Source organism: Oryx dammah, unplaced genomic scaffold (genome assembly GCF_014754425.2).
Source record: "Oryx dammah isolate SB20612 unplaced genomic scaffold, SCBI_Odam_1.1 HiC_scaffold_3, whole genome shotgun sequence".
Classification (NCBI taxonomy): Eukaryota; Metazoa; Chordata; class Mammalia; order Artiodactyla; family Bovidae; genus Oryx; species Oryx dammah.
The window spans coordinates 100,861,879-100,877,672 of NW_024070187.1; the positions used below are offsets into that span (position 1 = coordinate 100,861,879).

A 15,794-nucleotide genomic window follows, 5' to 3' on the forward strand; every position below is an offset into this window, starting at 1 on the left:
AAACCTGAATGCCTAGAGATAAGTCTTAATATAACTTTGAGGACATGAACTGAGTTTCTTTCATATTTCTACCTGAATGATAGCAGTAAGGTTAATCAATTTTTAGACAACAATACTATTTGAATTACTACTGCTTTGTCCACTGATTAGTGTTCAAGCAGACAGAAGAAGAGGTTTGTGTGTGTGAAAAAGTTCAATGTTAATAATGTCTTTTGGACAAAGATGTAACGTAGCTGTTTGGTGACAGTTGCCTCAATAAGCTTCATACATCTTTTTCTGTATTTATTAAATTAATATAGTACTTTTAAATTAATAATATTATTTTAATGATTTAATAACAAGTATTATTAAATAATATAATACATAAGTATTAAATTAATAATAGTACTTTTTAAGTGTCTGGCACTGTTTTTGTTGTTGTTTATTTTCTTTGTGTGGACCTGGGAACGTAAGTCTCAGGGCTGGCAACAAACCCCTTGTAGAACTTGTAGTTCTGCTTTTAATGTTCTGAATGTGAGAAACATTCAGCTTTGAAATGATAAGGAGCTTGGACTGAACAAGTTTCTGTGTTTAAATTGTAAAACTTAACATTTCCAGGAAAATGAAGCATTTGGTGAGTAAAGAAAAGTTATACCTGTCCCACCCCTTCTTGTTTCATTAAGCATTTTTTCCTGTTTATATGTGAAAAAAGGTTTTTAGACATTACTTTAAATTCTGCAATGTCTCTGCCCCTGCCTGTTCCAGCATGCTCAAAGATGACCTTCAGCTCAGTGACAGTGAGGAGGACAGTGACAGCGATCAAGTAAGTTCTATACACCCCATAATACCAAGACTCCTTTAATCCTCAGTATTTCTGAGCCACTTACCCTGTTTTTTTTTTGTTCTTTTCCTGGTCCTTCTTCCCCTTACTATGAATGTCTAGACCTCAGAGAAGCCTCCTTTCGCACCTGCACCTCCAAGGTACTGTGTTCTGGTTTCTCCGCATCTATACAGAATGTTTGCTTTTTCCTACCAAATGGGGAAATTAGTCTTATTTAGTACTTTCATAGCGTCTTCATGGGAGGAGATGGAAGATCACAGGTAAAAGAAAGGACCTGTTTAATATTGTGGAAGCTAAAGTCAGCCCTAGAGAGGTTGTTTATAAAAGAGAAAGAGTCCCTGTGTCCACCTGAAACTTTAGTTGGCTTTGTATGTTTAAAATTTGAGCCTTTGAAATAAGCTTCAATCACTTCCATCAGTATTATGTAACCAGCATTTGAGAAGTTATATTGAAGAGCCCAGTGTTTTTATGAAAGAGACAGGTTTACTACGTCTTCAAAACTGAAGCCGAATTATTTCTAGAAGTTGTTTTCCATAGTCCCTGTCTTCACAGTTGTGTCGATGTTCCAATTGCTTTAGGTGCTTTTTAAAAATGAACTGCAGTACATTTTAGTATGACAGAAAATGGTACCCTTTTCACTTTGTAAACAGCTAACCATATTTTAGAAAATGTAATGCTTTCATTGCTGAAAATGGAAATTCTCTGAACTACTTTTATTTACCATATCCTCTGATACTGAATTTAATGATTTAATATGCCAGTACCTGACCTCCATGGACAGAGAGTTCAGTTACCTTGTAGCTGTTTTAGTCCCTTGAGACATGGTCATCCATTTTGAGACAAGCTCAGGGCTAAAAGCCTCTCATCCAGCTGAGTTTCCTGTTAATGTGGGGGAAGGTCACTCAATTATGGGAGATCTTAAGGATTCATAAACTCTGCTTTTTTATAGCTCATTTTGTTCAGTCATTTCTTGTGACTTCTAACAACTTAGAAAATATGACAAAGTAACCTAACTTTGTCATAGGAGTGGAGGAGGGGGAAAAAAGAGAAAAAAGAAGTCCCTGCAAAGTGGAGGATACATTAGAGGCAGGAATAATGTTGCAAGTGTATCTCTTTCTGACTCTCACTGGCTTAAGCTCTTTAGCTACTACAAATTTGAAATGAGAAAATTCTGTTTTTATATAGTGTTTGTTTAAAAATCGCCTCAACTAGTGATTTTATTACTGTCTAATAATTTTTCATTATTCTAATATAGTTATTTAATACATTGGTTATTTTGAAAATGTTTTGGGTAGATTTGGAGGCTTTCACAATCGTAGTTATTAACTGCTTTGGCTAATTCCATCCAGGGCAAGGCTTGAAGATATGCGTTGCCATTCTCTGTGTGTCCAGCAGTATGGTCACTGTGTTTTCTCAGAGGCCTAGAGTTTTTGCCCTGTTCTGAAAACTTAATAGTTGTTATTCTCTCTGATATTCAGCTGATATTTGGGGATGATCTCTCATAAAGAAAGTCCATTTTATCATCTCCCCAAGAAGTGTGAGTGGATTATCACTTTCCAAAGGAACCCCATTTGTATTCAGCAGCCTCTGGCTACTCTGCAGTTGGTTCTCATATGAAGAATGCAGGAGCACTTAAATGGACTGGCTGTTCTTTTATAAGTCAACTTCTTTGGGTTTTATATTGAGGGCCTCAGCAAACTTAAAAGGTCAGAAAGTCAAGGTTTTAGGCTTTGTAGGCTGCAAAGCCTGTGCTGCAACTCTTCAGCTCTGCTTTTGTAGTACAGAAGCAGGCCCGGACGATGCAGAAAATAAAGGAGTGTGGATGTATTCCAATAAAACTTTATTTAGAAAAGCAGGCTGCCAGCTCAGGCTATGGTTTGTCACCGCCTGATCTGGAGCAGCTGGTGTCTTGCAGCTTGCAGTGTTCTTCAGGAAAATCCCCCAGGCATTTGTTAGGCAATTATCTGGTGAGCTGTTTCAAGGGTTTTCACTGATTTTTGAGCCTCCATGGATAGGCCTTGCTATCAATTGGATATCATGGTCATGTGTTGTAGTACTGCAAGGTAATCTTTTTTTTTTTTTTAAACTTTTTACTTTGTATTGGGGTATAGCTGATTAACAGTTGTGATAGTTTCAGGTGGACCTCAGGAAGGACTCAGCTATTCATGTATGTGTATCCATTCTCCCCCAAACTCTGCTCCCATCCAGGCTGCCACATAACATTGAGCAGATATCCATGTGCTACACAGTAGGTTTTTTTTTTTTTTTTTGATAGAGCATTAGGTTTTGTTAAGACTTCCCTGATAGCTCACTCTGGGTCAGGAAGATCTACTGGAGAAGGGATAGGCTAGCCACTCCAGTATCCTTGGGTTTCCCTTGTGACTCAGCTGGTAAAGAATCTGCTGGCAATGCGGGAGACCTGGGTTTGATCCCTGGGCTGGGAAGATCCCCTGGAGAAGGGAAAGGCTATCCACTCCAGTATTCTGGCCTGGAGAATTCCATGATTGTATGGTCCGTGTTGTAAAGAGTCCGACAGGACTGAGCGAGTTTCTCTTAGTTTTTATTATATAAAAATAATATATATTATTTTTTACCTTAAACATTTAAAAAAAACTTTTTATGTTGTATTGGGATATAGCCAATAAATGTTGTGATAGTTTCCGGTGGGCAGCAAAGGGACCCAGCCATACATATACATGTATTCATTCCCCCCCAAACTCCTCTGCCACCCAGGCTGCCGCATAACATGGAGCATTGTTCCGTGCGCTACGCAGGAGGAGTCCCTGCAAGGTTCTCTTGTTCTTTCGAGTAGCAGAAGAGCGGGCAAAGAGCGGAGTGAGTAAAGAGGGAAGGAATCCGCCTCGCCTGGGTCTCTGATTGCCTCTGTCGCTTCCCCGCAGCGCTCCGCCGGCGCTGCCAGCAGCCGAGGCCTCAGCACATTCCAGCAGCGCCGAATCGGAGAGCACCAGCGACTCCGACAGCTCCTCGGACTCGGAGAGCGAGAGCAGCTCCAGTGACAGTGAGGAGAACGAGCCCCGAGAAGCCCCGGCTCCCGAGGTACCGGGGGCGCTGTCGACCTCAGCCCGGGTGCCACCCCGTCCCATCCCGGGGGCGGCGCTTTCCTGCCTCGCTTTCCTGTTTTGTGTTTACTTGCTCACCGGGCATCTGGTGGTGGAGCTTGGGGGGCGAGGTCTTCTCCCTCCTGTTGAAAAGGATGGGTCCTTCCCTGTGGCTGCCAGAGCCGTTCTGAAAAGCAACTCGTTGAGAACGTGTACACCCCCTTTTCTTTTCCCTTCTTTTGAGAACCGAGGACTCTGTTTTCAGTAGGCAGCTATTTTCATATTAATGAGAAAGCGTTTTGAAATTTCAGGAATGCATGAATTCAGGAATGCCTGTTTTAGCAAAGGGCAGGAACAGTGAACTAGAAAGAAGCCATCAGAGGTTCTATTTTTGAATCACTAAAAGCCTGTGCATTAAATGGATGGCAGAGTAGTTTTGCCAGAGCCGTCTCTCTTGGTCCCTCTGCCCCAAGTTGCCTATCCACCACCCTCCGGAGGTATTGTAAAGATAAACAGAGGAGACTGAACATCTCAGGCACTAAATCTTTCTGGAGGATATATGCTATTTACTGGATTGCTGAGTACAAGAAATGTAGTAACAATTAACAGAGTTGCCCAGTCTCTTCTAAACTTAGTGGAGCAGTGAAAAATGTTTGCACGGGGAAGGCATTGTTAGTGATCCAGACCCACTTGTACAGAGAAAAGTATTCTGTGTATTTCAGGTAGGAATCCCAGGAAATCAGACTTGCTGATTAAAAGTGTTGAAGTTTTCAGTATTTGTCTCTGCTGTTAAGAAAACAAGGCCACTGCGTTAGCGCATTAGCCAAACACGTCTGGAGACGGTGTCCTGACTGAAGAGCGCGGTCCCAGGGCAAGGGAGGATGAGGACGGGGCTGAGTGTCATCTTGCTGTTGTTGTTAGATATGAGTTAATGTCTGGCATAGGGGTAAGTGCTCAGTAAATATTTTTGGAGTGAATAAACAGATCAGCATTAGTTGCACTTGAAGTGCCTTTCAGATTTTAGAAGCTACTCTCTGTATTTCTGGGGGCTGATCTCTCGTGAGACACTAGTTGCTGTTGAAGTAATTCTCCTATGCCCCAGCGGGAAAAATACTGAATATTCTCTACAGAGAAACTATGTGGTTGTTCATAAGGTCTTTGCTTTAGGTCTCACCTCATTCATGAAGGAAAATCTGCATGCTTGTTTGGTTACTGTGATAAGCAAGAGAATCCAATTAAATCATAAAATTCGATTCAAATAAAATGGAAATGGCACAGATTTGGCTGAATAATTGAAACTCGGAAGAAAAAAATAATCTGGCATTTGTATTAATGAAACATTGGATTGGCTTAAAAGTTTGGTTGGGTTTTTCTGTAGCATCTGATGGAAAAATCTGAACAAACTTTCTGGCCAACTCAATCATTGTATCTTGCTGCTCAAGAGGTTATTGAATAGAATAGATTTAGAGACTCTTTGCTGGAAAATGATGTTCCCATTCTACTTTTTAAAAATTGCTTTCCTAAATAGGCTCATATTTTACATTTCTGTTACTATGCAAACTTAGACTTCAGTATGATTTGTTGGTTACATACCAAGGCTTGGCTTCCTCAGACCTGTTTTTGTCTTTGTCTAGGTTTTAAACCTTTAATTTTCCCCAAAGTTATTTAACAACCTTTCTTTCCTTTTAAAATAAATACCTGCATTATTGTAAAACTGAGTTAGTCAAGCACTACATGAATTCCATAATAGCCCGGAGTTGCTAGTTTTAACTTTTTCACTCTATGTTTTATTTTTAATGCTGAGAAGTTCGCTTCTTAAAAGTCTCCGTTTAAAATTCATTTGACAAAGTAGTCCAGTGATCTTATGAGATAGGAAATGTTATATGTGTGCCAACAGGCTGGTGGTGAACTTGGGGGAAAGCCACTTTGAGTCTCAGCTTTATAGTGAGTCAGCATGTAAACCTCGGTTTTTCAGAATATATGGGACGCATCGACCTTTTACTGCTTAAGTAAAGTCCAGAGAAAAATGACTTCTATTCTCAGTTATTCAAGCATCTGCTTAGTTTTCTAATCTAATTCTCTCTAATCCAGTGCTTTGGTAGTAAACTACCATGGTTGATTATCTGCTAAGCTCTTGATACTTTCTTCATAAATTATGTGATATGACCATGAACCCTAGAAGGTTGAGAGTTTTCTTTTCACCTGTAAGGAAGTATTAACACTAAGATTGAAACCCATAGCCGTTTAATTAGGAAGCCTTTTATTCTTACAACACCATGCCACTTCTCTCTGTTGTGTTTTTTTATTTTTTCCTTCTAAGTCTTGGAGTTGTACTCCCTCACAACAACTATGTTGTTTTATAAAAACAGTGGATGTATGTTGTGCATAGCTCAGAGCTTTTCTTTCAGGATAATTCATCCTAAAATAAATGGATTTTGTATCTTGAGAAGTGAGAAGTAAAGAGACATACAGTCAAACGTTTATTAAAAAGCTCATATGTTTTTGCACCTCCTCTGTGCAGTGTTTGGGTTGATCCAGCCCTAGGAGATTGGGGGTGGGGCATGAGGAAAGGCTGAGGAAAAACAAAAGTCCAAACCTTGATCCTGTCTAGTTTTCATCAGTCCCTTATGTAAAACTTTCCCCCGTCTCAGCACTCAATACCTAGCCTTAAAGGAATTTTGTCCATTTTACGTGGTCATAGTAAGTATACAAAAAGGATCACCCCTACCCTTTCGCCTTGTCTGGACATACACAATTCTGCCCTGCAATTGGGCCATCGGCCTCCCTTCTGGCCATTTTTAGGACTACAGTGGAAGAAAATGTGTTTTATTTCTGTATCCAGGACATTCCTTTAGGGACTACTAAATGTATCTTAAACTGCCCTGTTTGGGGTTGGGGGAAGGGAGCAGATGTTATTTATACCAGGAATGACCTCCCCTTTTGGTTCACGCATAAGCACTCCTCTAGAGAGCAAGAGGATCGGTGGCTGTGGTGGGGTTGTCAGAATAGCCCTGATGAGGGGTCCCTGTGCCTTTTCTGAGAAACAGTTTGAAGGATTTGGCTCCTTCCTAGGGGGTTAGAACTACCACCCCCTCAAGTCTTTGCAAGAAACAATGTCTGACAAGTAGATGCTGGGTATGAATCTTTTCTCTACCCTAAACAACCGTCCTGTCTCGTTAGAGTGTTGAGTGCAGTTTTAAATCATGTGGGACTTTGTTAGGGTAGCTCTTCCTTCTTCCCTCCCTCCTTGCTCTGAAATTCAAATGAGAGAGCATGGGGGATACAATTGGTATAAGTGGAGGGAGATACAAAGAACATAAATTGTCTTAAGCAGGAAAACAACAACAAAATTATGTAGCCCACTTTCCTTCGAGTTCCTCTAAGTTCTGTTTTACTACCATTACACTAAGCCCAAACTGCTACCTGACCAGTTTAGTCCCTAAAATTTTTTCCTGGCCCCGAAACCTTTACATTATATCTACATATCTTAGACATATTATGTTTGAAAAAAAAATTTTTTTTTTTTAGTTGAATCGTTTGGGATATCCCACTTGGGAAAACCGTTAGCAGCAATCTTCCCTATAAAATATCATCCACTTACTGGAGTGATTGCCTTATCCATAATCTAATCAGTTAAATTCTGCGTGAGATATCTTTCGATTAGCTTCCCGGCGTGTTGTGGAAAAAATTTAATCACACAAACCACCTGTCAGAATGGATCTTAAGAAAAACATGCAGCATGCCAGTGATACACTGCCCTTTAAAAAGAAAGTAATCATTAGTTACTCTGCTAACACATGAATATTTTCCCAAAGAACATAAAATTTATAGGTAGAGTAATATACCAACGTCTGTGGAATTCTCCAGGCAAGAATACTGGATGGGTTGCCATTCCCTTCTCTAGGGGATCTTCCCAACCCAGGGATTGAACCCAGGTCTCCTTCATGGCAGGCCAATTCTTTGCCATTCGAGCTACCCAGGAAGCCCCAAGATACCAATAGAAGTGCCGAAATAAATATCTCACGTACACCACTGTGTGCAAGACATAAAAGTAGAATTTGGAGATAAAGATGTCCTTATCATTCCTTTAATGAGATCTGATAGCCCAGTTGGGGAGAGAGAGAGTGTGATGTACCAGTAGTCAGCAGCAAAGATTTCAGCACGATATCTGCTGTTAGGAAAACAGGAGAAGCCCGGGACTTTTGTTTATTCTCCTAGTGAGTTGCACAGATAATCAGTATAATCTCACTGCTCTCAGTTGTGTGCTCTGGGGCCTCCCTGTGTTTCTTAGAAAAACAGGTGCTCATTCAGACCAGACTACCTGTAACAAGAGGCTTCGTGTTTGATTTTTAAAGAATTCAAGGGGGAACTCATGGGTGACTAATGTGAATTCATTTAGTTCTTTTTACCCAGAAGTAAAATTTGAAATTCAGAAGACAGTATATCTGTGATAAACTCTCGTGTATTAGTGTTTTTAACATTGAGAAATGAAATCAAGTTTTGAAGAAAGTCATTTTCGATTGATGAGTATGTCAAAAAAAAAGGGATAAACTACAAAACCCATCCATAACCACTAAGACTTAGTTTATTCATTGACCTTCTGCTGAAAATCCTTGATAAAAGGATTCTTTTTGCTCTTCATTCTTTCCTATCATTTCCTGATAGGATAGTTCACAAGTCAGAATGAAAAATCTGTGTAAATTATACTGTAATTATCAGTGAAACAAAATCTTTATTACACAGATTTCTCAGCAGTTGACAGTGGTCAGCACTGGTCAGTATCTAATGGTTTATTATTAGTCAGTGTCTGCTACAGCTAGAATTCCTGCAGCATGAACAATGGGAAGATTGTTTTAAGAGTTAATTGTTATAGGATTTACTCTGTAATTAGAGGGGGATCAAAAGGGCCTGATTTCTTAGGTTTGGAGTGAGTGCATCTCCCTGGGACAGTCCTGTAGCACTGGGTGACTACCCAGAGGAGCAGACTCATTACTGCTCAGTTAACCCTGTCTTCTTTTTCCTTGTTTGTAGCCCGAGCCTCCGACAACCAACAAATGGCAGCTGGACAACTGGCTGACCAAAGTCAGCCAGCCCACGGTGCCCACCGAGGCCCCGGGTAGCACGGAGCCCCCAGCCCGACACCCGGACACTAAGGGCAAGGGCGGTGACAGCGCCACCGCGGGTCACGAGCGCCCAGAGTCCAAAGAGCCTCCCCCCAAAGGCTCCAGCAAAGCCCCCCGGGTCCCTTCCGAAGGCCCCCACGCAGGCAAGAGGAGCAGTCAGAAGTCCCCTGCCCAGCAGGAGCCCCCCCAGCGGCAAACCGTGGGAAGCAAACAGCCCAAAAAGCCCATCAAGGCTTCCGCCCCCGGGCACGCGGATGCGCCTGCAGATGCGCGTGCCTGCCTGCAGGTGGAGAGCGAGCCCGGACTTCCTCCCCCGGCCTCCAAGGACCAGCCCTCCAAAGACAAGCCCAAGGTGAAGACGAAAGGGCGGCCCCGCGCCGCAGACAGCCGGGAACCCAAGCCGGCAGTGCCCACCCCCAGCGACCGGAAGAAGCACCGCAGCGGCCCTCCGAAGGCGCCCGCGAAAGACGCAGCGGCAGAGGACCGGAGCCCTGAACACTTTGCGCTCGTTCCCCTGACCCAGAGCCAGGGCCCTGTCCGCGGTGGCGGCGGCGGCGCCGGCGCCAGGACTAGTGGCTGCAGGCTGGCCGTGGTGGTCCAGGAGGACCGCCGCAAAGACAAACCCCCGGTGCCTTCGAGAGACACCAAGCTGCTCTCCCCGCTCAGGGACGCTCCGCCACCACAAAGCTTGGTGGTGAAGATCACGCTCGACCTCCTGTCTCGGATACCCCAGCCCCCAGGGAAGGGCAGCCGCCCCAAGAAACCAGAAGACAAACAGCCGCCAGCAGGGAAGAAGCCAGATCCTGAGAAGAGGAGCTCAGAAAACGCCAGCAAGTTGGCCAAAAAGAGAAAGGTGAGTGTGCGAGAATCACCTTCCCTCCAGCGTGGCCCATGCCTGCTGCACACCAGGGCTGTGTTTGGTGCTCGATTGTCTCAGAAGATGATGTTCACATAACCCTGAACTGTCTTAGAAGAGGCTGGAAATCTTTGGATTCCACATTGCTTTAGTGCCTAGTACCAGTTAATCTTTCCTGTAGATAAGTGCTAATAAATGCCAGATTACTTCAGCTGAAATAAAGATGAGGCAGTCATTGAGAAGGACATACTGCTTTAGAATAATACAGCATTAAGGTTGTGTGTTTTATCTGTTTGGATAACATTGGTATTTACCACCTGACCCACTAGGTTTTCTCTTTCATTATTTCTGTTTATGTTTTTTTTTGATATGCTGGGTCTTTGTTGCTGCATGGGTTTTTCTCTAGTTATGGAGACTGGAGGTCTACTCTCTAGTTGTGGTGTGGGGCTTTCTCACTGTGGTGGCTTCTTTTATCACAGAACATGAGCAGTAGGTGCACAGGCTCAGCAGTTGCAGGTCCCAAGCTCTGAAGCACTGGCTCAGCCGTTGCAGGTTCCAGGCTCTGAAGCACTGGCTCAGCAGTTGCAGATCCCAGGCTCTGAAGCACGGGCTCAGTAGTTGCAGGTTCCAGGCTGTAAAGCACTGGCTCAGTAGTTGTAGGTCCCAAGCTCTTGGCTCAATAGTTATGACGCTTGGGCTTAGCTGCACCATGACATGTGGAATCTTCCCAGAGCAGAGATCAAACCTGTGTTCCTTGGCATTGACAGGCTGCTTCTTATCCTCTGTACCACCAGGGAGGTGCTGGCCCATTAAGTTTTCCTTTAGAAATTAAAACCTTATATGAAATGAAATGTTAATTCTGATTTACTGACAGAAGTGATATACACTAAATGTTACTCCGGTGGTTTGATCTTTTTAATACTGGTATTACGTCCATATTTAAACTCATGGCACCACAATACCTCGTTAATTTGAAACCACCATATTTAAGAATTTATGACCTCTGTTAATGACTTTTAATAATAAGCAGGGCATTGTGGGAAAAAGTTTTAGAGCTATTACAGAGATGGTTAGGGCATCTTTTTGAGTAACATGGGCTCTTATGGTGCATTGTGAAGTAGTCTCATTTAGCATAGTGTTTGGAAGCTTCACTTCAGGAATAAACATAATAATAATAGAAACAGTAACCCCTGTGTTATTTAAGATCCTCTTTACTTGGACATACGGTATTTTGAACAGTGTCCTTTCAATTTTTATTCTGAATTACTGAGCTCTCGATGTATTTTTTCACTGCTTCTGGGTGATGAGAGATCAGTGAATTCCCCCCTGCCCCAGTGACATTCCCAAACCAACCTATCCAACATTCAGAATGAAGGACACAAGAAGGGACAACTCTTTCCTGCCAAGAAGGAATAAAAAGTTTAACACTCCTGCAGATACATAAAAAACTTCTCAGTTACGGAAGTTGAGCTAAGAATAACAAGGACAGAAAGATCATGAAGCCTGCTGTCCTGTCTGATTTGACTGATTACTCCACGAGGTTAAAAATATAACATGACTTTACCAAATAGTAAAGGGGACGGTTTCTCCAGCACCTTGTCCAATGAGCTGTGAGGGTGTGTATTCTACCATAACTGCAGTGAGTGAGCCCAGTGGGGATGGGATCAAGTGTGCTAACTGGTGGTGGTGTTTCAGCTAGAAGCAGACATTTTCATGTGCCTGGTAACTTTTTTTTCCCCCCTTTTTTTGGCTGTGCTGGGTCTTTGCTGCGGCAGACGGGGTTTCTTTATGGTTGTAGCTTAGTTGCCCCAAGGCATGTGGAATCTTATCTTGGTTCCTTGACCAGGGATCCAGCCCATATCTCCTGCATCAGAAGGCAAATTCTTAACCACTGGTCTACCAGGGAAGTCCCCTGATAACTTCTGAAACAATGTGTGTATATAAGAGGTGTGAAACTTTATGGAGAAAATTGTGATGGACCAGACTAGGGAAATGGTGCCTACACCTAACAAGCCGGAGAAAGCCTCGAAAATACACTCTTTTTACCTCCTCCTGGGAATTCTTTTATCACCTGTCTCCCAGCTACCATAACCTTGGGTTGGCCAAAAAGGTCATTCAGTTTTTTTCCATTACAGCTTTTGGAAAAACCCAAATGAACTTTTTGGCCAGCCCCAATATTATCTAGGGGCTTCCCTGGTGGCTCAGACGGTAAAGCGTCTGCCTGCAATGTGGGAGACCTGGGTTCAATTCCTGGATCAGGAAGATCCCCTGGAGAAGGAAATGGCAATCCACTCCAGCACTCTTGCCTGGAAAATCCCATGGACAGAGGAGCCTGATAGGCTACAGTCCATGGGGTTGCAAAGAGTCGGACACGACTGAGCGACTTCACTCTTCACTCTTCGGACACGACTGAGCGACTTCACTCTTCACTCTTCAATATTATCTAGTCTCCACGGCTGACCTTCTGCATCAACTCGAGTGGGGAGAAGTATTAGCTTCTAAAGAGCTTACTAACCAGGTGGGAGTCTCCCTGGACAGTTGTCAGCTCAGTCCACCCTCCAGCGCAAGTCTAGAAGCTCTGTCTGTAGCTCCACCAAAGGAAGCCAGCTATCATAGCCCTTGGCTGAGCTCTGCTAGGGCAGCTCATTCATCTTCCTGTTCAAAGGATGGAGAAGTAATGACCCTCTCATCTTAGGCAAGTACATGCTTGCTTTAAACCTCTGGCAAATAGCTGAGCGGTCTGGCCTTGGGAACAGCCTGCCTGTTTGCTGTGGGAGTGACAGGATCAGGGTCTGAACCGGTCATTCCAAACCCTGGCTGCATGTCCCCGTCTGCTGGGGAAGCCCTGGGTACTGGTGGACGGATGAGCACCACCCTGCACGCTCCCCATTGGTGGTTTTCTTTTTTCTTTTTTGTTTTACTTACTATTCTTCCCTCCCCCCCCCCATTTTAAAATTTTATTTTAAATTAGAGGATAAGCTTTACAATGTTGGGTTGGTTTCAGCCAAAATATACATATGGCCCCTTCCTCTTAAACCTCCCTCCCACTCCCTTCGTGTCTTCTAACTCCTCAGATTGGTGGTGCTGGTTTAGTCACCAAGTCGTGTCCGACTCTTGTGACCCCGTGGACTGTAGCCCACCAGGCTCCTCTGTCCATGGGATTCTCTAGGCAATGGTACTGGAGTGGGTTGCCATTTCCTTCTCCAGGGCATCTTCCTGACCTGGGAATCAAACCTGGGTCTCCTGCACTGTAGGCAGATAACTCCTCAGATTTTCTAATGCCTAAGACTCTGGAGCAGAAGCTTTGTTTCCAGGGCAGGATTGTACAGAGCTAGTGGTTTGGACTGAGAAATCTCTCCAGGGTGGTGCTTTTAGACATCATCGATCTAGGAATTCCTGGTCTGAAGTATGTCACTAGTTAGAAACATTGCTTAGGAGCTTTTAGACAAATATAAACAGCAGCCGACTGTGTAGTTACTTCCTGATCAGAGAACCATGTGTCATTGGTTTTACTTCCTGCTGGATTCCAGCAGGTGTTAAGACTGAACACCGCACCCTCAGGTTCTCTCTGTGAGGGCCAGGCTCCCCACTTTCTTGCCAAGACCCCGACTCTGCTTATGAGTGGGGCTGCTTTGTGGGCAGCCCAGGTCTCTCTCTCTAAATTTATTTGGCTGCGCTAGGTGTTAGTTTCAGTGTGTGAAATCTTTAGTTTCAGCATGTGGGGTCTCGTTCCCCGACTAGGGATTGAACCCAGGCCCTCTGCATTGGAAGCGCAGACCACTGGACCACCAGGGAAGTCCCACCCAGGTCTTTTTCTAAGCTTGGGTGCTTTCCTCCATATTGGGATAGTGTTCATGTTCTTCAGGGCTTCCCTCATGGCTCAGAGGGTGAAGCATCTGCCCACAATGTGGGAGACTTGGGTTCGATCCCTGGGTCAGGAAGATCCCCTAGAGGAGGAAATGGCAATCGACTCTAGTACTCTTGCCTGGAAAATCCCATGGACTTAGAAGCCTGCTAGGCTACTGTCCATGGGGTCGCAAAGAGTCGGACACGACTGAGCGACTTCACTTTCATCTTCATCATATGGAGTGTGAACACTAGAAAAAGCTCCACGAAGAAGTAGTGAGAGCAATTGAATAATGTACCTGCTCCTTCCCATCCCTTTCTTGCCGCAGAATTTAACAGGTATTTTCAGAGTGTTAACAGATTCTTGAGGGGGCTTTCCCAGTGGCTCACCAGAAAAGAATCTGCCTGCAATGCAAGAGATGCATGCAGGAGATGCAAGTTCGATCCCTGGGTCGGGAAGATCCCCTGGGGAAGGAAATGGCAGCCCCCTCCAGTATTCTTGCCTGGAGAATCCCATGGACAGAGGATCCTGGCAGGCTACAGTCCATGGGGTCGCAAAGAGTGGGACACGACCGAGCACACGCACATGCGTGCGCGCGAGCCCACACACACACATGCGCGCGCGCACAACCGATCCTTGAAGCCACTTTAGACTCAAAAGTGTGAGAGACACACACACACGCACACGAAACAGATCCTTGAAGCCACTTTAGACTCAAAAGTGTGAGAAGATGATTGTAAAGAGTTAATGGTGGTTAACAGCTGTGATGAACCCATTGAATGTGGTGCCTATAGAGGTGTACCTGTATTTTTTTCTTCTTTACTTTGTAAAGGAGTGGCTCGGGGACAGTTCATGAGAAAAAGTAGAGAAAATCATGAAGGTAAATGGGCATGAACTTACATGGTCCTCCTTACATAAACTACAGAATTTCTTCAACTTGATTATAGTTTAGAATTTAAACTAGAACTTATATTTTCTTTTATGTAATTTTTAAGCTTCCTGTTTTCCAGACTTGGAAGACAAGTTGAAGTTTAGAGGCACAACACAGTGTATAATCAAGGCGGTACAAAAGAAAGGATTCTAAAAGCACACCGAACATTCAGAGAGCTAAGCTTTGCTCTAGGCGCTTTTCTAGATGTTGTTCAGTTGCAAGTGTGACTCTGCCCTTCATTACCTCTCATAGATAATCTCATTTAATTCAGTCACCTTACAGAAGTCTTCCAAGTAAAACTCTAGACAGTCTCAGCAGTTGTTTAGACAAATACCAGAACAGGGAGGTTACATTCGTTCAGGGCTTTCCCTTTTTCTAAATAATTGCTTTACTGACCAAGAAGCGTGGACACTTTGGGAAGCACATTGCAGTGCATGGTTTATATGTGTTTTGAAGAAGGGGGAGGGAAATTATGGGATCTGGTGGGAAAATGTGCATTTTTATTGCTTGATGGTTGGTTCAGACCTTCCCTTCTATCCAAGATCTGCCTGTTTTCTGTTGGGTTGTTTCTCCAGATAGACATTCCTGGTTATTATCCTTCAAAATCAAGGGTTTGAAGTCATCCCTATAATTTCCTAAAACCACTTACATCTAATTTCTTCATGCCTGTTAGTTACCCTAAAAACGTCATATGGAGAGCTGTTTTAGGGCCAGTCTAATGCCTATGTTTCCCTGATGAGAAAGAAGGGGGAAAGTGGATACATTTTGCTCTTCCCTGGTGCTTAGCCCAGTGAATATAACCTGCCTTCTCAGTCAGTCTCCACCCTCATTCTTGGGGTCAGCTTGGACTTGTCTGCCTTGTTGTCTCACTGAGTCTCTGGCAGAGGCAGATCTTGGCCAAGTACCTGAAGTTCCCCAAAGGCTGCTTCTCCGCTTTTGCTCTGCTCCACGTGCTACCAAGTCGATTTGCTTCCCCGTGGGAGAGGGTGATGGAGTTTAGGACTGGAGCACCAAGACCTCACGCATCTCTTGTTCAGCCGCCGCCTTTCACAGATGGGATCCAGAACGGCTTACGGGCTTCCCCCTGATGGCTTGGCGGTAAAGAATCCACCTGCAAAGTGGGAGATGCGAGTTCCATTCCTGGGTTGGGAAGATCCC

The 15,794-nt window shown here is 44.0% G+C and overlaps 1 protein-coding gene across 3 annotated transcripts in view; it reads left to right on the forward strand.

Annotated features, from left to right (window-relative positions):
* AFF1 (AF4/FMR2 family member 1) overlaps positions 1–15,794 on the forward strand; it is a 139,946-nt gene that overhangs the window by 104,426 nt on the left and 19,726 nt on the right. For all 3 annotated transcript variants that reach the window (XM_040237290.1, XM_040237287.1, XM_040237289.1), the window contains 4 exons: positions 745–802; positions 923–960; positions 3,721–3,877; positions 8,911–9,855. In XM_040237290.1, coding sequence (XP_040093224.1) covers positions 745–802; positions 923–960; positions 3,721–3,877; positions 8,911–9,855 — 1,198 coding nt within the window. The remainder of the gene's footprint in view (positions 1–744; positions 803–922; positions 961–3,720; positions 3,878–8,910; positions 9,856–15,794) is intronic.